Source organism: Lithobates pipiens, unplaced genomic scaffold (genome assembly GCF_037356315.1).
Source record: "Lithobates pipiens isolate NorthernLeopardFrog02 unplaced genomic scaffold, aLitPip1_a1.2 Scaffold_1, whole genome shotgun sequence".
NCBI classification, from domain to species: Eukaryota; Metazoa; Chordata; class Amphibia; order Anura; family Ranidae; genus Lithobates; species Lithobates pipiens.
In genome coordinates, this window is record NW_027507685.1 from 61388067 (window position 1) to 61410294 (window position 22228).

Genomic DNA, 22228 nt, shown 5'->3' on the forward strand with positions numbered 1-22228 from the left:
AGCATGGAGGGCCATATTCACCTGCTAATAAATGAAGATACCATCCCCCTGCACCTCTGGCCTCCCCCTTTACATTACATAGCCCCCTGCATCTCTGGGCCTTTCCATTACACAGTGCTGGCTGGTTGCTGGGACGGGAGAGCCTGGACAAGCCACGGCTGCATATTTGCAAACGGTTGGCATGAAGGGGTAAAACTTACCGCAGTCCTGGTGCACGTGAATTCATCACGTGCACTGAGGGGCCAGACATTTAGCGGCTTGCTGACCTGCTGGCTGCCGACCCCTGCTGTAAATGAATGATGCAGCTGCGTGGGCAGAGCAAGTAAGACACGAGTGGAGATCACTGTAGTAGCAGTGTCTACTTCAGTTATTGCCAGCTTAAAGGGGCATCGGTCAATTATAATATATGCAGTTACTATGGGCCAACCTGGACCAACGTAACCATGTAAAATATTCATACCTGGAATTCTCCTTTAACTATAAAGTTACAATTGTAATCAACTACATCCCACCCGCTGGCTGTCATATGACGTACTTGACTTTGAGCAGTGATATCTGAATGATTCCTGCAACTACAGGCATCAGATATCAGCTTTTTTCAGCCGGTGATTCCCTACACCATAAGAATGATCACAGCAGCTGTTCCGCCGCTTGATCATTTTTACGGGCGGCGATACCCCCCCCCCTGGTGCTTCTACGGACTCACCGTAAGTTGGAGACAGGATACGCCGGCCTGATGTTTACCACAGAGATTTCTGGCGGACCAGATGGTTGCCGGAGTCTCTATGATTGTAGTAAGCGAAGTAAAATTAACAATAAAAAAACTAAAATAAAAATTTTAAGTCCCCCGAGCACGCAGAAGCGAAAAGGCATACGATTTTTAAAAGCGGGAGTCCGCCGGGAGTTCCGCCGTTTTTTTTTTAAAGCCAGCAGCTACAAATACTGCAGCTGCTGACTTTTAAAATAAGGACACTTACCCGCCCAGCGCGCACGCGATGTCGGTACCCGAAGCCGATCTCTCGATTGTATCTCGGGTGCTACCGCCGCCATCTTGGGTATGGGAATCAGGAAGTTGAGCCTTTTCGGCTTCATTTCCCAGTTCCCTACTGCGCATGCGCGAGTCGCGCTGCGCAATAAGGATGGTCCCGCTGCCTCTGGGATCCGTGTGTTCCCAGCAGGCAGTGGGGGACTTTCGGAAAGGGGCTTAATCTACGCCCCTTTCCGCAGATGGCTATGCCGGAAGTGGGTGCAGATACCTGTACTGTACAGGTACCTGCAACCCCCTCCCCCCTGAAAGGTGCCAATTGTGGCACCAGAGGGGGGGGGGATTTCAATGAGCGGAAAGGCCCACTTTAGGGTGGACCTCCGCTTTAAGTAGAGCTGCACTATTCTGGCCAAAGAGAGAATCACAATTCTTGATTCTCTCCCGATTCTCACGACATAAAATCTTTCACATTATACAAAAAAATTTGGGATAGCTTTACTGGTTAGCTTTTCCCAAAAAAAATTGCATTTGAACGTTCGCGATAGCGATTCTTGACAATTCATCGTGCAGCTCTATTATTAAGTACAGAAATTTGGTACCATTCCACGAGCGCGTGCAACGTTAAACATGATATGTTAGGTACCCAATTACCCGACGTAACTTCATCTTTAACATTATGCCCAAAAAAATGGGCTAAATTTACGGATTAGTTTTTTTTAAAAGCACAGAACAGTTCCCCCCCCCCCCCCCCCCAAAAAAAGCATTTTGAAAAATTGCTGCGCAAATACCGCGCAAGATAAAAAGTTGCAATGACCGCCATTGTATTCTCAAGGGACTTTGCTAAAAAAAAAAAAAAAAAAAATATGTAATGTTTGGGGGTTATATGTCATTTTTTTAGCAAGAAAAAAAATTGATAATTTTTACATTTAGGAGAGAAATGTCAGAACTGGCCTCGGTGGCAAGTGGTTAATATCAGTTTGTGATAACGGTATTCTTTTTATTGTAAGCTGCAACAACTTTAAGATTAATATTGTGAATCCTTTTATAGAATTCAAGAACAGTTTTCATTAAAGGAAATAGCATGGCTGAAGAATAAATATTTAATACTTGAAGTATATGTAATAAGACTTACCTCCCAACTTGCTAGCACACAACTTGCACTCTTGCAGATTAATAATGGAACCTTACACCTCTCTGGAGGCCCTGGTGCTGTACTGAATGCTGCTGCTTCAGAAAAGGGTCCATTCTACAAAGAAAAACTACTATTAAATTATCACAGAGATCAAAGTGGCGTACAGACTTATTTGTTTATTTTAATTTAAACCTTACCCCAGCTTTATTTGCAGCTTTTACCCAGAAACAATAAGTCTGCCCAGGTAACAGATTGCCGACTGTGCATTCTAGGTCAGGGCCTTGGTACACAGCACCACGGTCTTCCTGTTCGGTCTTTGACATTTCTACAGTGTAAGCGGTTACTGCCGACCCACCATCCAAACTTGGAGGCTCTGTAATAAGATTTAGCTGTTCAGTTTAACCATCACTTCTCCATTCACAATAAGACAGAACAAATTACATAAAAAGTACAACTTTCAGGAGTACGCATACAGTGTAATATGCAAATGTCCTAGTAAAACGTTGAACCTGAGCTTCTGGGAGCATCTGCATTTCCTAAAGGAGGACTTTTAGATAAAGGGCTCTAATGTGACACAGCTCTTGAATAAGCCCAGAAGGTATTATATTGCAGAAACCCAACTCCCTTTCAGTAAATACATGTTCTCTGGCTACATTGAAGCCTTGGGGGTACAACTAAACTTCAGGCCATAACTACATCATATGTAAAAATGTCTACAGCAATGACAGCTAAAGTCCAAACAGATTAACCACTTGCCGATATACATCGGTAAAATGGCTCTGCTGGGCAAAAACCCATATAGGTATGTGGTACCTTTAATAACCGCCGGGGGGGTGCATGCCCGTTGCACTGCGGGGGGGCCTTTTGCGTGCGCGATCACCGCCAGATACCCGCGATCACGTGAACGAGAGTCAGCACAGGGATTTGTGTGTGTAAATACACAAATCCCTGTTCTGTCAGGGGAGAGAAGAAATATTGCTTTTATTCCTACTAAGTAGGAACAGCGATATGCCTCCACCCCTAGTCAGTCCTATCCCCATACAGTTAGAAACACTAACTAGGGAACACAGTTAATCTCTTGATTGCCCCCTAATGTTAACCCCTTCCCTGTCAGTGACATTTACACAGTAATCAGTGCTTTTTTAGAACACTGATCGCTGTATAAATGTCACTAAAATGTGTCAAAAGTGTCCGATCTGTTAGCTGCAATGTCACAGTACTGCAGATCACCACCATTACTAGTAAAAAAAAAAAAAAAAAAAAAAAATATTTCCCAGTTTGTAGAGGCTATAACTTTTGTGCAAACCAATCAATGCAGGCTTATTGTGATTTTTTTTTTACCAAAAATATGTAGAAGAATATATATTGGCCTAAACTGCCGAAGAAATTTGTTTTTTTAAAACATTTTTGGAGATATTACAGCAAAAATTAAAAAAAACGTTTTTTTCCCCCCAAAATTGTTGATCTTTGTTTATAGCGCAAAAAAAACAAAAAACACAGAGGTGATCAAAAACCACCAAAAGAAAGCTCTATTTGTGGGAAAAAAAGGATGCAACTTTCCTTTGGGTACAGCATTGTGTTATCGCCCAACTGTCATTTAAATTGAAGTAGTGCCAAATTGTAAAAAGTGCTCTGGTCAGGAAGGAGGTAAAATCTTCTGGGGCTGAAGCGGTTCACAATATAATTTCAACCAATAGAGTTTCTTAATATTTAACTAAATGTATTATATATGGAACTAGCCAACATAACTATCTGTCTTGACAATGCTTAACTCTGGTTGGGGTGGAGGGAAGGAAAGAGTAGAGGCTGACCTCAGACTGTTGCTGTTTTTTTTTTCCTTGTCTAGTCACAAGGCAGGGTGTGTTTGTGTACTAAGTCTAGAAACTTATCTGGTAGGGATGGCTGAATTAAAAGACTGAATGGAATTAAAAATCTTTTGGCAGGTAAATCCTGCATATCAACTGTGTTTTAGCTACCATCTTTAGGACTATTTCACACAACCATTTAGCCACATACACTGGATTCTATGGCAAAAATCTGCAGATTCTTGCGGCTGGAATGGCAGGTGCATGCTTATAACTGCAGCTGCTCAACTTGTACAAAGTATTGCCAGGCTGACAGGTGCCACTACTGTTTGCAAGTAGTCACACACCAAGCAGTCACCTGCAGTCATGGACAGGGGGCCCGAACCTGGGCACAATCAGATGCAAACCCAAAGGCTCAGCATTGAAGGGATAATCAAATCTTTCAGAACACTGACCTGGAGATGAGCTTCTGCTGCCAACCAAGTCTCTTGCACTTACAGAGTAGCAAGGATTATTCACCAGCTCAGTAAGCTGGCACTTGTGAGAACCATCCAGATCAATAGGAGAAAGATTTACCCAACCTCAGTGTTGGGCTCATCAGCCACCAGGCCAGGGAAAGCCTGGTTTTGTTGGTCCAGCATATGCCAAAGTCCAAGCCTGCTTGTCTCGTACAGATATAAGGCTACATTACAAAGGTCTGGCGTAAAACTGGGCAAATGTAACAGGCTTCAAATGCAGTCACCATTAAAGTGGATGTAAACACGATTCATGAAATGTGAGCTGGGCACATATATCTGCAGTGTTTTCCTATCTCTCTTCAAAGCACTATGTCCGGTAGCTGTCTCCTGCAGTGTTCTTCTGTTATCAACATGAGAACTGACAAGCTCGCCATCATAGATGATAAAAGCATCCTGATTTTTGTGTTGGGGAGGATGCTATAGATTAGCAGAATGCTGAATTATTCAACAAACAGATCTGAAAGTCTCTACCTAAAGAGGAGAGGGGGTGGGTGCCTTTCCTCCAATCAGCTATCTTGGCTGTATGCCCAGGCTTCACTGCAGTGTTGAACAGGAAGAGAAAATCTAACACCATCTAAACTTTTTAAAGTATATATATAAAGCTGAAGACAACAGATATGCATGTAAAACTTATGTAGGGAGATTTCATCCATGTGTATCATCTGAGGCTGTTCACTTCACTGGGTATATGTGAGGGTTTACATCCACTTTAAGCCCAGAATTCCTCAAACAAATGCAGAGGGAGTTGGTTGGCTCCCAGATTGTTGAATTCAAACATGAGAATGGAGAGTCTGTAGTTTATTATGTGAAAGAAAAACCTTAGACATGGCCAGATCCAGGATCCTGTCTAAATACTCAGCGATTAAACTGTTACAGCACAGATTTCTGGAAATTTTAGGATCCACCCAAAACTATGTAGGGTCTGGGCAGTCTGTTAGACACTGACTGATAGATCTGCTGAAATCTCCTCTCACAAGTGAGGGTGCTACCAACTTCCTCGTGAGAAGAACTTGTTTGTGGATTTGGAGGTTCAGGGCTTACGATAGAACAGAGAACCAGGCTTTGCCCTGGTGGCCTGGGAGAAACGAAGGAACTTTTTTGAGCCTCGAACGTGGAGGATTTCTCAGATTGAGGTTTTGACTTCATTTGCTGAGGATAAAGGGTACACTTCTACCCAGTGACAGCCTTGACCAAGTTGTTCAAGGAATTTTCCAAAGAGGCATTCCCCATCAAAAAGCATACATAAGAGGCATTTCCTGCATTGATGCTCTGAAGACCAACATTTGAGCAAAAGGGTCCTCTGCATATATACCAAGAGGAGGACCATTGTGGAGATTTGGCATATAATTTGACATATAATATCTGCTAGCCCATCAATACAGGAGAATAGGGCCGAATAGGTAGAGCATAAGCAGGAGGCTCCTAGTGTAGGCATGTGCAGACTGCTTTAATAAGGACTGAGATTGTATCTCAGAGATGGTATCCATTTGTTTGGATTCTGCACATGGATCCTTCCAGCACCAACTTCTCAAAAGAGAATAGGTTACAATCCTCTTCAACCTCAATTGACCGCAGAAAAGAAGCTGCAGCCCCATAAATTCTGTCTTATCCAGAGAAAAATTCTCTGACACCAAGTCTGAAGAGGGCGACATTCCTAAAGGTGTTAAAGACTGAGGACTGTTGTGACTTAGGCAGGGAATACACTGCAAGTCCCCTCGGCACTATTGGCCTGCAGGACAACTGCACTTGTACTTTGGATACGTCAAAAGTACGCAAGAGTTACCGTATATACTCGAGTATAGGCCGACCCGAATATAAGCCGAGGCCCCCAATTTACCCCCAAAAAAACTGGCAAACTTATTGACTCGTGTATAAGCCGAGGGTGAGACATGCCTGTCCATCCCTGTGTGTGTGTCCGTCCATCCCTGTGTGTCCGTCCATCCATCCCTGTGTGTGTGTGTGTCCATCCATCCATCCATCCCTGTGTGTGTGTGTCTCCATCCATCCATCCATCCATCCCTGTGTGTGTGTGTCTCCATCCATCCATCCATCCCTGTGTGTGTGTGTCTCCATCCATCCATCCATCCCTGTGTGTGTCTCCAACCGTGTGTGTGTGTGTGTGTGTGTGTGTGTGTGTGTGTGTGTGTGTGTGTGTGTGTGTGTGTGTGTGTCCAGCCTACCTTTGTCCCGAGCCTCCGTCCCGTGCCTTGCCTCCTTGCCTCCGTCCCGTGCCGTGCCTTGCCTCCTTGCATCCGTCCCGTGTCGTGCCTTGCCTTGCCCCCGTCCCGTCCCGTGCCGTGCCGTCCCGTGCCCTCTTCGTCGGCGGCCATTGTAAAGTTCAAAAGCTGCGCCGCCGCCTTCGCCTGTGATAGGCGGAACACTGAATTTCCCAGCAGCCTGTGTTCCGCCTATCACAGACGTCGTATCATCCTCGTCCGTAGTACGAGGATGATACGACGTCCGTGATAGGCGGAACACAGGCTGCTGGGAAATTCAGTGTTCCGCCTATCACAGGCGAAGGCGGAGCCGGAGGCGCGGCTTTTGAATCAGAATGGCCGCTGTCTGTCTGCTCGACACGCTGATCGAGCGGACAGACAGCGATGACTCGAGTATAAGCCGAGGGGGGCACTTTCAGCCTCAAAAAAGAGGCTGAAAATCTCGGCTTATACTCGAGTATATACGGTACTCACAAACTGCTGCTGTAGGAGGAAATGTTAACGGCTTTAGTGACCTTGTCACTAAAGGTAGTCCAACGTGAATATCCAGAGGCTCGAGGAGGTGGTGCAGAGAAGATGGTGGGAAGATGGAAAGGCCCATGCACGTACTGAAAAATTACACGTGCACGTACAGACACAACCATGAGGAGACTGGTGCAAAAGCAGTAGAGCCCAAGGACCCGTGAAGACTCAATAGATGTCTGCCTGCTTGCCAAAATAAAAAAAAAATAAAAAAATGGTACAGCTCTCCTTCCCACAGCCAGCCCTGTCACCAAGTGTCACAGCCAGAGGCCTCAACATTAACCCTTCAGGGGAAGAAAAAAAAAAAAAAAAAAAAAAAAAAAAAAAAGACACCTATGGTTGACACACAGACATGCAGAGGATAAATGTGCAGGACCCGGGAGACATGTCCTAGTCAGACAGCTCTCACCCTCCTAGTGGGTACACTCCCCAAGCAGTCCTCAGGGACAACGTTTCACCAGACAGATGCACCACGCCCCTGGACCTGTAAAGGGCTCTGTGGCTAACTTACACATTACATGCAGATGTCTAGGAGAGACCCTTCAGCAGAGCCCAGGAGGAGGATATATTGCTAGCTGGCCCTGCTTCTTCCTCACAGTGGGGCCCAGGGGTAAGGCCTCCTTGGTAATGCAGAGGATCAACTGGATCCAGTAAGCTGCAAAAATTTGCCCCTTCTGGCTCTGCTGCAACTGCAGAAACCTGTTCGTAGACAGACAGATCTTGATATAAAGTAGGGATGCACCGAAATTTCGGCCGCCGAAACATATCGGCCGAAAATGCCCTTTTCGGCAATTTGCCGAAAGGAAAAAACGGCCGATAATTGAGCCGAAAATGGGGCGGGGCCTGGGGCAGAACTCTGCCCCTGCCCCGCCCCTGGTGCCTCCCATGATGGGGGTGAATAGCGCAGGACTGATGCAGCCAGTGATGTCCCTCTGCAGTGAAGAGAGCCGTTTGGTTGAATAGAGCGCCGGGAACATCACAGCTAATAGCTGTGTGTTCCCCGTCGTGCGCCGTCACACACAGCCCCTCCCCCTTGTCTGGGGAACTTTGATAGACAGATCACCTGTCCAGATTGGACGGGTGATCTGTCTATCAAAGTGCCTGGACAAGGGGGAGGGGCTGTGTGTGACGGTGCACGACGGGGAACACACAGCTATTGAAATTAAAGCTGTGATGTTCCCGGCGCTCTATTCAACCAAACGGCTCTCTTCACTGCAGAGGGACATCGCTGGCTGCATCAGTCCTGCGCTATTCACTCCCATCATGGGAGGCACCAGGGGTGAGGAGGGGGCAACACTGTCTGCATCACAGGGGGCAACACTGTCTGCATCACAGGGGGCAACACTGTCTGCATCACTGGGGGCAACACTGTCTGCATCACTGGGGGCAACACTGGCTGCATCACTGGGGGCAACACTGGCTGCATCACTGGGGGCAACACTGGCTGCATCACTGGGGGCAACACTGGCTGCACTTATCTCTTTTACCGTGTCGCCAGTCTCTGACCACCTCCTGTACCGTGTCGCCAGTCTCTGACCACCTCCTGTACCGTGTCGCCAGTCTCTGACCACCTCCTGTACCGTGTCGCCAGTCTCTGACCACCTCCTGTACCGTGTCGCCAGTCTCTGACCACCTCCTGTACCGTGTCGCCAGTCTCTGACCACCTCCTGTACCGTGTCGCCAGCCTCTGACCACCTCCTGTACCGTGTCGCCAGCCTCTGACCACCTCCTGTACCGTGTCCCCAGCCTCTGACCACCTCCTGTACCATGTCCCCAGCCTCTGACCACCTCCTGTACCATGTCCCCAGCCTCTGACCACCTCCTGTACCATGTCCCCAGCCTCTGACCACCTCCTGTACCATGTCCCCAGCCTCTGACCACCTCCTGTACCATGTCCCCAGCCTCTGACCACCTCCTGTACCATGTCCCCAGCCTCTGACCACCTCCTGTACCATGTCCCCAGCCTCTGACCACCTCCTGTACCATGTCCCCAGCCTCTGACCACCTCCTGTACCATGTCCCCAGCCTCTGACCACCTCCTGTACCATGTCCCCAGCCTCTGACCACCTCCTGTACCATGTCCCCAGTCTCTGACCATCTCCTGTATAAAAATATTTTTTGAAAACAGTCATTTTCGGTATCGGTGCTGTTTCGGTATCGGTTTTCGGCCTAGTGTATTTTTCATTTTTGGTATCGGTTTCGGCACCAAAAAACCCATTCGGTGCATCCCTAATATAAAGTAAAGAGTTTAATTCTTTTGGGGAACAGAAGATATTAATTCCAATGGGACATTGGCAAAAAACTGAAGCTGTGCTATTTTTAAGATTTTTTTTGCCTGTGTCCAAACTTCAGAAGGCAAGAGCATAACTCTGAAGGAAAACAAAGATTTACACAACACAGTTTTAACACGTCAATATGAGTGTTCCAGCAGCTAAAAGCCAATGTGTTTTCTCTCCCTTCACTATGATTGAGGGTGTCAGTAACAGTGTTTACAGTGCAGTACAGAACATTTCTGTGCACATTCATGATTACAGTTCAGTATGACTGGGAAGCATGTGCTTTTGTGAATATTTGAAGGTGTGCTCCTGCCAATGTCCATTAACAAAAAAAAAAAAAAGTTCTATGTACTGATCCACTAAAGCCTACTTCACCAGGATAAAAAATAAAAATAAAAAAGGAGCTAAAACTCACCCCATTGTAGGCTTAATTCCTTGGGTTTGGCTTTGTTAGCTAACCGAGGTGGTTGGCATGGACCTGGTGGGACAATGGCTGTCTGTACTGTTAATGTATCAGAAACCTATAAAGAAATGAACAGACTCATTGTATTATGGCACACTTTCTTTATACAATCTCTTTAATAACAAAGTCGTCACTGCCTCCTATAATATACAGTTGGTAAAGCTAAACTCCAGACTGATGAGTTCAGCTCTCTTAGCCTGTCATTATGTCAGCACATGCCCATGCAGCACACTCAAACGGCCCCCTACTGCTGTAGTGCAGAGGATAATAGAAGACTGGTAATAAGTCAAATTCAGGTTCTCTCTTTTTATTTTAATACAGGACTGCATTCATTGGTGAGGTTTAGCTTTTAACAGGCTATCTGGATACTATACTAGAAAAGGGGAAGTTTATCACTCTTTTTACAGTAAAGAATATCATTATACATAGCAGGACTCTTTATCCAAGAAGAAATAAATTAAACTCTGACATGCGTCTCCTTTATACTGTAAGAGACTTCATCTTTTCGCATTCCATCCTTGCTTATATTCTTGACAACCAGTTAATATGACAAAATTCTTGAAGTGGTTGTAAATGCTCTAGGTTTTTTACGGTTATGCATTCTATGCATGAAGGTAAAAAAAACAACTTGCAGCAGCCCCCCCAGCACCCCTTAATACTTAGCTAAGCCCCATCTCAATCTAGTGATGTGCATGAAAGCAGTGGCTCTTGGGGTCTCTGCCTCCTCGTTGGCTTACATTGGCTCCCGTTATGGTCGATCACAGCCAGTGACCCAATGAGTAGAGAGACCACATATTTTGAAAAAAAAAAATATTTTACTTACTGTCAGTAAATTTTGTAACCAAGTCATTTTTCTCCTTCACTGATGTGCGCTGATGAGGCGGCACTGATAGGCTGAACTGGTGGACATTAATGAGGTGCCACTTATGGGTACTGATGAGACGGCACATATGGGCACTGATAGGCAGCACAGTGGCTGCCATGGCTAGGTGGTACTGATGGGCGACACTGGTGGGCATTGATGGGCAGCACTGACTGGTGGCACTTTTGAGCAGTGGTGGGCACTGATTGGTGATACTGTTGGCACTATATTGTAATCAGGGCACTGATGATCAGTGTCCCGATTACATGCCTAGATGTCCCCCTGTGTGGAGATGCCACTGATCGGCTCTACTCACCACACACACTGTCCTTTTTACATGCGACTGGCTGTGATTGGACACAGCCAATCACATGGTTAAAGAGCCATAGGCGAGCAAGAGCGGCCCGTTCTGGGACACAGTCATATGGCATCCCAGAAAGAGTAGCACCGCCCTGCGGTCATTTGACAGTGGGTAGGCGGCAACTGGTTATTATCACTTTAAACAGGTCAGCATTATTTTCAATAAGTCTTAAAGAATACCTTTATTTTTATACATAAATCCATTTACTATACTATATGTACGATCTTTACTACATCTTGTCTGCATTGTAGAACAGAGAGCAGCATGTCTCAGATCAGCGTCAAGTCTGTTTTACATTCAACATTTCTTCTATCTCTAGCATGCGCTACCTATATAAAACTAAAATTTTTGGCAACATTACTCCTGAAGAAGCAGTTGTCAGCCAAACAGAGGAAAACAACAACGTAGTCTTTATGGACGAAAATACATCTATATTTTCTGCTGTATATGTAAAATGAAACTGTACACTTCTTTTAGGAGTGACTTTGAATATATAAAATTTAAGAACTGATGTTGTTCCAGCACCTGCAAAAATCCCATGTATGTTCTAGTTGGTGTATAAAATATTTTTTAATGATGTAGGTGCTAAAGTTTTGGCTGTAGATGCCGCCTTCAAATCCAGCAAAACTACATAACTAAAATATCACTTTTGGGTGGCCTAGTCCTTAAAAGTAAATTTTTGCTAGGAGAAATATGGGGACGCTACAGCTGACTTACTCCTGAAATTTCACTTTGCTCTCGTGCCAATTCTTTGGTCTCCAACAAGTATGCGTGTCAGCAAAGCAAGAGTAAAGTCAGATGCCTCTTACTGTAAACAGAAAACTACTAAATAACTTGAAGTAAGAAAACCAGGTAACTAGCATTTGAATAGTGAGGAATCAGCAATGCATGTCTCCACATTTATCTTAGGAAAGGTTTTCTTGAATTATTTTCAGAGTAACCATTTTTCTGACAAGTTATTTGAGCTGATAAGGAAGAAAGCCATTTTTTAGATCAGCACAGATCCATACTATTTATACATCTCAAAGATTCAAAAGATGAGATCTGTAACCAAGTTGATATAGAAGATATCTATGCCCCATCTTGGAGATATATAAAAAGGAGGAACATCTCCAGCAATTAAAAAACAGACTAGCTGTAAGAATCACAAAGGCCAGTATGACAATAGGTTTCCAAAAATACACAAAAAGCCATTAAAAAGCTTAAAGTATCTATTAATGATTGAAAAAAAAAGTTAATTTAGTTGTAATACATTGATCCACTTACTTGACTTGAGCCTACAATGTTGGCACAGGACACTCGGAACCTATAGAAAGTACCAGGCTTGAGATGATCGCATACATGTTCTCTATAGGACCCACTGTAAACCAAATCCCATTTGTTACCTGTTAAAAAGGGAAAATGCTAAACAATGAATAAAATTACTTTATGTATAGTAGCTGAAAAAGGCTTAATGACTTTAGACCAGAGACAGTAGAGATAGAATTGAAAAAACATTCTAAGCAAAAGCACAAACACACAAGCTACTCACCACTTGTACTTTCTGCAACTTCAAGGAAATACTGAAGGATTTCTGAGCCACCATTGTCCTTTGGAACATCTTGAAAATAAATAGATAAAAATAAGATGGGGGGAGGGTCAGTCCTAAATTATATGAGTTTGTTTTGGTGGATGTCCACCCCTCTTCTAGAGCCACTTAGGAGTGGTAACTGTCAAATGAATAAATATTAATATAAGATAACTACATTACATGCAGAAAGCCACCCTTGCTTGTGGTATGGTGCTCCTGGCATCTTCCACAAATATTACGAGGGACTTTCAAGTCAAACTGGAATTTTCATTTTACAGGTTTAAAAAAGGGATGCTAGCATGGTGGTAATACACACAGTAGTAAGTGGCAAGTGTGTCCTATTACTGATAGGCAGCGCACATTTAGGAGTCCAGTCCAGAGACTGTTACTCAAGATGGCAGACAACAGTGTTGTGCATGCACGGAACAGCGAGTCTTTGATGAAGTTTCTAGTAAATGAAGGCGTAAAACCCATGGATATCTACAGAAGACTTCAAGGACAGTACAGTGCTGAGATGGTTAGCCGCAGTAAGACATTTGAATGGTGTAAACATTTCAAAGGTGACCGTTCATCCATCACCGACGATCCCAGCCATGGTAGGTCTCAGCCCACAGCAGTCATTCCTGTGACCATTCAGCTTGTGGAATGCCTGATCCTGGATAATCAACACATCATTGTGAAATTGCACAAGAGACAAATCTTTCTGTCAGAAAGGTGAACACAATTCACAAGCAGGCTGTCCTAGGATGGTTCAGGCGTACCAACAAATCTTTCTATGCAGAAGCTTTCCAGGCATTAAACACTGGGATAGGTGTATAAATGTAGCCGGGAAGTATGTTGAAAAATAAATGCAGTTTCCGCTCCTTGAAATTTGTTTATAATTTAAACTCAAAAGTCCCAGTTTTGACTTGAACGTCCCTCCCAGAAGTCACTAGACACAAATGTTCAAATTAATCTGTACTTGTACCCACAGTGAGAAGCAAGAATTTCATTTTATTCAGAGTCTGGTTTGCCCAATGAAGTAAAGTGATGTACATGGTATTTCTGGGTAAGCAGGTGTCTTACGTGCTCCCCTGCTTCCCAAGAGGCAGTACTGCTGCTTAAAATTGACCGATTAGGCATCCAGCATTGTCACATAGGGACAGGGAGATTGTCTTGTGTCAGTGTCTAATCACTTCTTGCTCATAATCTCAGAGCGGCAGGGGTGCAAATGAAAGTATAAGCCGCTACAGGGGCTATCTTTAAAAAGTGTGCATGTTGCTTTGCCTTACATATGCAAGCACGTTTATTTTAAGGGGGGGGGGGGGGAAATTTACTTACCCCATATAACTTTGATACTGTGTGCATGGATCTTTCCCTTTGTATTTGGTTTGCATGGAGGACCTGGCTTATCAGGAGACGTTGCATATTCTACTATATCGCTAGGACTACTTTTGCCTTCACTGTTTACCGCAAATACCTGCAAGACACAAAAACATTTATATATACACAGTATTACAACAGTCCCTGTGGGTAATCACTGAATCACCATTTTCTGTCCTAACATTTCCTTAAGATGATCTGAGGCCTAGTCACAGTGACTTGACTGTTGCTTAAGAACTATTTTTTTTTTTTGTATATACGGTATATAAAAAGGTACATCTTTGGAAAACTATACTGTTGCTCTACAGTTGGACACTTTGGGAAACAGGCACAGAAGCAAGCTGTACACCCACACATATCAGCATTTAAAGCAGAAAAAATGCTGACTGGCTTTCTGACTGACTGACAGCCGTGGGAGCCAATGGCGTCGCTGCTCTGTCTCAGCCAATCGGGAGGAGTGCCCTGGGTGGCCGAGAGGATCATGGACATCGCTGGAGAGAGGTGGGGCTCAGGTAGGTAATTAGTGGGTGCTGCTACACACAGAAGGTTTTAGATCGCATAGAATGCATTAAGATCAAAAACTTTCTGCTTTTACAACTCCTTTAAAAAGGTAAAGAGCTCTACATTTAAACCCTGTGTTGGGGAGAATACAATGGAATGTAAGAATTGCATCGAACAATAAAGTTATATCAAACGCTGATGTGTGTAGCATGCTTACCAGTGGCTGTGAACTGGAGAGTGTATGAATTTCATTACTTGCCTGGCACCTACTGTTGGTTAATGGAAGCTGAAGGCCAAGTAGAACTAAAGCTAATCAACTTGGTTTCGAAAAGACTGCAACTGCCTAAAACATCTTGATTCTTAGACTGAACTTCAGTGGTGAGATTCTGTGCAGCAGTTTGGCACTGCCCTTCATAAAATGCCATAAGGTTGTTGTTTCAGCTAGACCCTCTTGGTTATTTATGCACAATAAAGTATAGAGAACACACAAGGGCAACACCTATAGCAGTAGAGCAGATTTCAGAATTCATGCTGGTATATTCTATTGTGGAAATACCTAAGGAAGTCAGAAAATCACTCAGCAACAATATACATTTGAAATCTTAGGTGTGAAAAAAGGTGTAATTTAATGTATTGACAGGTGACCCACCAAAATCCTTCATAGCACACACAATATAACTGCAGTAAAAGAGCGTGATCACTGTGCAGTTTATATGACGCCTACATTTTTAAGGTAAATGGGAAGAAAATGCACTGAGGTGAATGTCAAGTAAACGTGTTAAAGGGAATGGAAAATAAGAATGGTTGGTGTTGTCAAGGGCATTCAGACAAAAGTAACACTTTAATTTCTAAACCCGCAACACAATAAAGGGAATCAGCCCAACATAAAGTTCTGATTTCAAACATAAAGACCATTAAAATGAAGATTAAGGGTTCTTTAACATCAAAATGAGGCGATAACTTACCCTAAACTTAAATGAAGTATTTCTTCTCAGATTTTTTAAAGTGCATATAAGATCTTCACTATTTTGTCTAGGTTTAAAGCCGTAACCCTGAAATAAAGAAAATGCACGTCTAAATTTCAGTTCTTAGATTTTAGTTTAGAAAGGTTTCCTAAAAATAATCAATTTAATTAGGAATATCCACAATCAGCTTACCAATATTATATCAATAGAAAATTATGGCAGTTTTCTTTTTAGGCAACAAACTCATTACTGAACAGCTGTTAAATTGTAAGCGAGAAGAAATCAAAATGTTTACAACATTACGTACCGACCCCTCCTCTTCCATTTCAAGGATATAAGTTAGTGTCTCATCTGAGGTCATCTCACTGGGTTGACTCCATTCTAAACAAAGCCAAGTGATACCCGCTTGTCTGAGTCTTGGTGGCAGTGGGGCAGGTGGCACACTCCCTGCTGTGTAGACGACCACTGTTTCACTAAAACCACTGGAAAATAAATGTATTCACATTATAGGTTTTATTCTGAGAACCCAAACTAATCACAAAACTGCAGTTGACAGCCTTATGACCAATTCTTTTATCCAGTAATATGTTAAATAAACGACCGTACACAACATTGAGGACTTTTCTCTTCCAGAAAATGTTTGCAAAATAAAATTGAGATAGTATTTGTTTGAGTGTGACTGAGGGGTTTAATAGGAGGACTTGCACATTATGGAAAAATTCCTGCTGAGTATGCGCTGTTCCAGTTACGACAACACTGCATTCTTTCTACATACTCCCATACCATCTTTCTACCAAGATACTTCATCTGCCACGGCCTTCCTTTTCCAGTCATGGCGCTTGACAGACATTTAAAGTCATAGTTTTATTTTATGATTAATACTTTATATTTACATGTAACCAGACTCATGTGTTTTTATGTACCGTATATACTCTAGTATAAGCCGACTTTTTCAGCGCATTTTTTATGCTGGGAAAGGCCCCCTCGGCTTATACTCGAGAGAGGGTGCAGCCTCACCGCACCCATCTTCAGCTGTACCTTTGATAACTTAAACAGCAGGCATCTCTCGCTGTGTCATGCAGTCTGTTCGGCGGCCGTCCACTAACAAAGCCCCGCCGCCTCCTCATTTGTGATCAGCGTATCACTGATACAATGCTGGGAAACTGAATCAGTGTTTAGTCTATCACAGATGAGGAGATGGCGGGGCTTCGTTTCAGTGGACTGCCACCAAACAGACGGCATGACACAGCAGGAGACAAATGCTGTTTAAGTTATCAAAGGTACAGCTGCAGATGGGCACAGAGAGGCTGCAAATGGGCATTGTTTACCCAGTAGCTGCTGCATTTCTCACCCTAGACATATGCTCGAGTCAATAAGTTTTTGTGGTAAAATTAGGTGCCTCAGCTTACACTCAAGTATATATGGTACTTGGACTTAAAGCGGTAGTAAACTGTACTTTTTTTTAATTTTTTTAGTCCCCTGCAAGATAAAAGGCATAATGTGCTAGTAAGCATAGCATACTAGTACAGCATGAAATACTTACCTTGGAACAAAGCCTTCTAGCAGTGCACCGTCCATGGGGCTTCCATCTTCACCAGGTCTTTCTTCCAAGGTTGGGCTGTCCAATTGAATGAGCCGCGATGACATCACGGTCCACAGCATGGAGCTCTGAAGGGACAGTATGCCATCCCATCAGAGCGAATGCGATGCTGACATCACCGGCTGCATGCAGTGTGAGATAGTCACTGTACATACAGGTAGGCCTTAATATAGTTAAAAAGTGTTCACTACCACTTTAAGTAATCATGTATCAAGAGTGCTCGCGTATAAACATTTTACTCTAAATTGTCAGGCTGAATAATACGGCCACCGTTCAGAATGAAGCTTATAGTTTCTAACTGCTATTTTCCACAGTAGAAGGAAATCACAATGTTAGATCATGGACCAATAAAGACAACAGTAAAGATTACAAGAGGCTGATACCAAGTCAAATTCAGGTGCTCACACTAGTTACTTGGCAGTCTCACACCTTAATACTGACCCAGAAAAAGTAAACTACAAAATACCTCATCAGCATAGTGGCTGTGTGTCACTGAGGCCTTATTGGAAGCTGGGAGTTAACATGACAGCCAGGCAACTATGATTTTCAGAAGTTCAGTAATGCTGCTTATATATCAGTGGACATTTCTTTTGCTAAGAATATAAGATGTGTACACCTTGCCTGTGTAGTCACGTGCACTGCTATAAGTACACTACAAATCCCCATAGTCCCCAATACATCTGCGCAGTGCACAAGAGAGCGTGGCTACATTTTGACGCACAGTGGAAAAAACGGAGGACATGCAGCATCCTCGAAAAGTAAGTTGGACCACAGCAGCAAAAAAAAAAAAAAAAAAAAAAAAAAGGGTTATGGAGAAATATGGGAGGAGCCTGAGGGCAATAGAGGGTACTTTTTTTTAGTTAACGCATATGTGAATACATCTTTTTAAAAAAGAGCTTAGTGTCACTTTAAGTTCAACAACAGGTACAGTAAGGCTTGTTATAAATTTGGCTTACCTCATTCCAATATCATTTTTGGCAGCTATTCTGAAGGCATATCTTGTAGAAGGCAACAGTTTTGTTAACTTGTATTGTTTAAGGTGACCAAAGTAGCATTCTTTAAATGGCCCTTGTTTACCCTTAAAGAAGGAAAACATGTCAGTTAATACAAATACCGAAACACAACCAATTACTGTGAGAATTACACTTGTGGAAAAGATTTAACAAAAGAACCTGATGAAATCAAGTGCTAAAACACATTAACAGTTGTCTTCCTTGTAATGGGACTACAGTTGAAAAGTATATTGGGGTATATTGGAGTGCTTTATAGATAATGTTTTTTAAACTACTGTTATAGTCTGCCTCTTACAGAATATCATAATTAAACATGAATACCTCATCCCATTCCAAGAGGAAGCCATTTATTTTTGATCCATTGTCATTCGAAGCCTGTAAAACAAAACAATTTTACATTTTGGTAATGACTAAGGGTGAAAACTTTAAAGTATAATTCTAGACAAAGCAGGATTTATTCTCATAATGGGCCTTTATCATTGACCATGACCCTGGATAAAGATCTCCCAAACCTACAGTCCAACTCTGCCAAATGTCTGCAGTGAACTAAACTTCCTAAAACTCTTTTCTTTAAAATCCAATTCAAACATCTTATACAGAATCCTCTAGAGCAGTGGTCATCAACCCTGTCCTCAGGGCCCACTAACAGGCCAGGTTTGCAAGATAACTGAAATACATCACTAGTGATATCATTTGCTGCTCAGTGATTGCAATATGCTAGTCTGCATCTCCCCAAGGTAATACATAAAACCTGGCCTGTTAGTGGGCCCTGAGGACAGGGTTGATGACCATTGTTCTATGGGGCTGCAGACATCTTGTGTGTCCTCTCTCAATGAAATGCACTAAAAATGCACTGCAGGCAGGACCAGAAAAAACACAGGACAAAACAGAACCAAAACAGAAGTAAAGGTCTGTCAAGGAGTTTATCGAACGCTTGGATAAAAAGGAGGTTCCACATTAACCATTTGACCTCCGGACAATTTACCCCCCTTCGTGACCAAGCCATTTTTTGCACTGCATTACTTTAACTGATAACTGCGCATTCGTGCAACGCTGTAAACAAATGACATAGGTTGAAAAAAAATACAAGTCCATCTAGTTCAACCATAAAAAATAACATGTAATGCCATATACCCAATCCTATACACACAGTTGATCCAGAGGAAGGCGAAACCCCCCCCCCCCCCCAGAAAAGCAGGATCCAATTTGCTACAGCACGGGAAACAACTTTACCAATAAATAATAGTACCCAGTTATATTATGTACATTTAGAAAAGAAACCAGGCCTTTCTTAAAGGAATCTACTGAGCTGGCCAGGAACCACCTCTGCGGGGAGTCTATTCCACATATTCAACCTATGTCATTTGTTTACAGTGTTGCACGAATGCGCAGTTATCAATTAAAGTAATGCAGTGCCAAAAGGCAAAAAATGGCTTGGTCACGAAGGGGGGTAAATTGTCCGGAGGTCAAATGTGGAACCTCCTTTTTAGCCAAGCGTTCGATAAACTCCTTGACAGACCTTTACTTCTGTTTTGGTTCGTGAAAGTCCAAGCGTCTACCATGGGATATATACTGGATTTTTATATATTTATACGCGTAATGGTGGCAATCAGCGACTTATAGCGGGACAGTGCGCAATAGGACACCGACATCACCAGTTGCTATTATTACACTGATCAGTGCCAATATGCACGGTCACTTTACTGACACTGGACAGGAAGAGTTAACATCTAGGCCGATGCAAACAAAACAACTAGATCCCTTGTCACTGATCACTGTGTTCTGTGGGCCGATTACCAGCGGTCAATCACTGACCGGGACCCGGTGATCTGCATGTGCTGAGATGAAACAGGCACGCGCCCCCTACTCAGAAATGCAGAACCACGTAATATATACACCATTCTGCACAGCCGGCTCGCACATTGGAAGTATATGCACATTGCGTGGTCAGCAAGTGGTCAATAATTGAACCCAGAAATTTTAGAGGGGCAGACGATTAACAGATGTGTTACCTTTCACTGAGGATATAGGATTTATGCTCATTATATTTAAAAACGTTTCAATGAGTAAAAGTGAATGAATATTTTAATCTGGCATCACGAGAGCAGAATACTATTAAGAGTTGTATGCCTACCTTCCACTGTAGATTTAGGCAATTTCGGGTGCGGGTGAGAAGTTTTGGTGGTGCTGGCGAATCTGGCTCACAGCTTTCGGTAGTAAAACTCACTAATTCAGAAATTGATCCTTCTAAAGGCAGACATGTTGCAGATACTCTAAATGAAAAAAACATTTTTTTTTTTTTTAAGGAAACCATCATCTCAGAAAAACAAAGTGTAAAAATATTAAAGTGCTGAGTTAAGTCTTTGCTATAGCCGACAGTCTTTGTAACTAAATAATAAAGATATAGTAGTAGGTGGATACAAAAAAAAGGGAAAATCGATGATTATTCAAAATACCAAAACGGGTCACCCAGTCATGGTCTAACCTGGTATCATGGTGACCAATAGGGTTAGAAAAGGAAAATTGTATGTTCTTCTGTGTGCCATCCCCCAGGTGTTCTGGTTCCTTTAACACATTGGTAGGGTAATAAAAACTTCTAACCAAACTGGCCCTGGTACGAGTGCTTATGCAGCCATGGTAAAGATATCACAATGCAAAATCCCATGAGGAAAGATTAACGCACATGTAAAGTGTATAAAATATTTGCCCCAAATATAGCTGAATAAATGGTTTGCTCAGCACAAGCCTAGATCAAGTTTTATTTATAAGATATTGCCTGTAGGTCTTGCAGGGTATATACCTGACATGATAGTCGGTTGCTGGTCGAAGGTCAGTCAGTGTACATGTTGTAGCTTCTCCTCTATACAAAAATGATAATAATTGTTATTTTACAGGATTTATATAGTGCCAACAGTTTGCACAATGCTTTACAATACGAGGGCAGACAGTACAGTTGCAATACAATTCAATACAGGAGAAATCAGAGGGCCCTGCGCTAATACATCAATAATACATATCCTCCCTGCACATACTAACTAGCAAAGTTATTTTTAAAGATACAATTCACAAATATGTATATGGAAGTTGGACCTGCTAATATGAACAGCACATGATTCACACGATACCCTGCTACCACCATAATCTTTATTCAGATTGTTACTGCTGGCTAAGCATCACAAAGGAGAAAAAAAAGTCACAAAAAAAAAAGCAGGAAAATCCACTAATGGGAAGCAATAATTCTTAATTTTTCCCTAATCTACAATTAAAAAAAGTAGACAGCTGTCTGGGTCACTTTTGGAAATTGCCTTTCATGTCTTGCCTTGATGACATTCTCAAGAACAGGAAGCAAGGCAATATCTCCCCAAAAAGGGCCACAAGGAGCGGTAAAAAGAGGTTCCAACCCCCCTTGGAGGTAAAACTTTGGGGTGTAGCTTGTTGTTAAACTTCTGCAGTTATACTTCGAGCACTAATGGTGGCTGTGTTCCATTACTTACATTATACACACTTTTGTTTTCCCACTGCACCCCAACCCTAGTCTTACACTGCGTTGTTCCCGATTCAGAGAGATATCTCTGACTTAAATGTCCAGCCATTTGATGCATAGTCCATACACAAGTCCAGACCCTGAAGATTTTAGACAGGCAGCTGGGTAATTAAGTGAACTGGGGAAGGGAGGGGGGTGTGTGCTATAGAGCTGCACAATTCTGGCCAAAATGAGAATCACAATTTTTTTGCTTAGAATAGAAAGATCACGATTCTCACAACGTAAAATGTTTCACATTATGCAAAAAAAAATTGGGCCAACTTTATTGGTTAGTTTTTTTTTTTTATTCATTAAAGTACATTTTTCCCAAAAAATTGCATTTGAAACACCGCTGCGCAAACACAGTGTGACATAAAATATTGCAACCACCACCATTGTATTCTCTAGGGTCTCGACTAAAAAAAATATATAATGTTTGGGGTTTCCAAGTAATTTTCTAGCAAAAAATTAAATAAAAAAATGTAACTTGAAACCAACAAATGTCAGAATTTTTTTTTTTGTGTTTAAACTTTCCTCATTTACACACAGTCTAT

At 42.7% G+C, this 22228-nt stretch overlaps 1 protein-coding gene across 3 annotated transcripts in view; it reads right to left on the reverse strand.

Moving 5' to 3' along the window:
• LOC143924856 (fibronectin type-III domain-containing protein 3A-like) overlaps nucleotides 1-22228 on the reverse strand; it is a 144678-nt gene that overhangs the window by 11428 nt on the left and 111022 nt on the right. For all 3 annotated transcript variants that reach the window (XM_077449551.1, XM_077449391.1, XM_077449471.1), the window contains 12 exons: nucleotides 20952-21011; nucleotides 20286-20424; nucleotides 18473-18526; nucleotides 18095-18216; nucleotides 15846-16020; nucleotides 15539-15625; nucleotides 14031-14169; nucleotides 12672-12740; nucleotides 12407-12525; nucleotides 9870-9975; nucleotides 2315-2490; nucleotides 2118-2231 (listed from right to left, as the gene is read on the reverse strand). In XM_077449551.1, coding sequence (XP_077305677.1) covers nucleotides 2118-2231; nucleotides 2315-2490; nucleotides 9870-9975; nucleotides 12407-12525; nucleotides 12672-12740; nucleotides 14031-14169; nucleotides 15539-15625; nucleotides 15846-16020; nucleotides 18095-18216; nucleotides 18473-18526; nucleotides 20286-20424; nucleotides 20952-21011 — 1360 coding nt within the window. The remainder of the gene's footprint in view (nucleotides 1-2117; nucleotides 2232-2314; nucleotides 2491-9869; nucleotides 9976-12406; nucleotides 12526-12671; nucleotides 12741-14030; nucleotides 14170-15538; nucleotides 15626-15845; nucleotides 16021-18094; nucleotides 18217-18472; nucleotides 18527-20285; nucleotides 20425-20951; nucleotides 21012-22228) is intronic.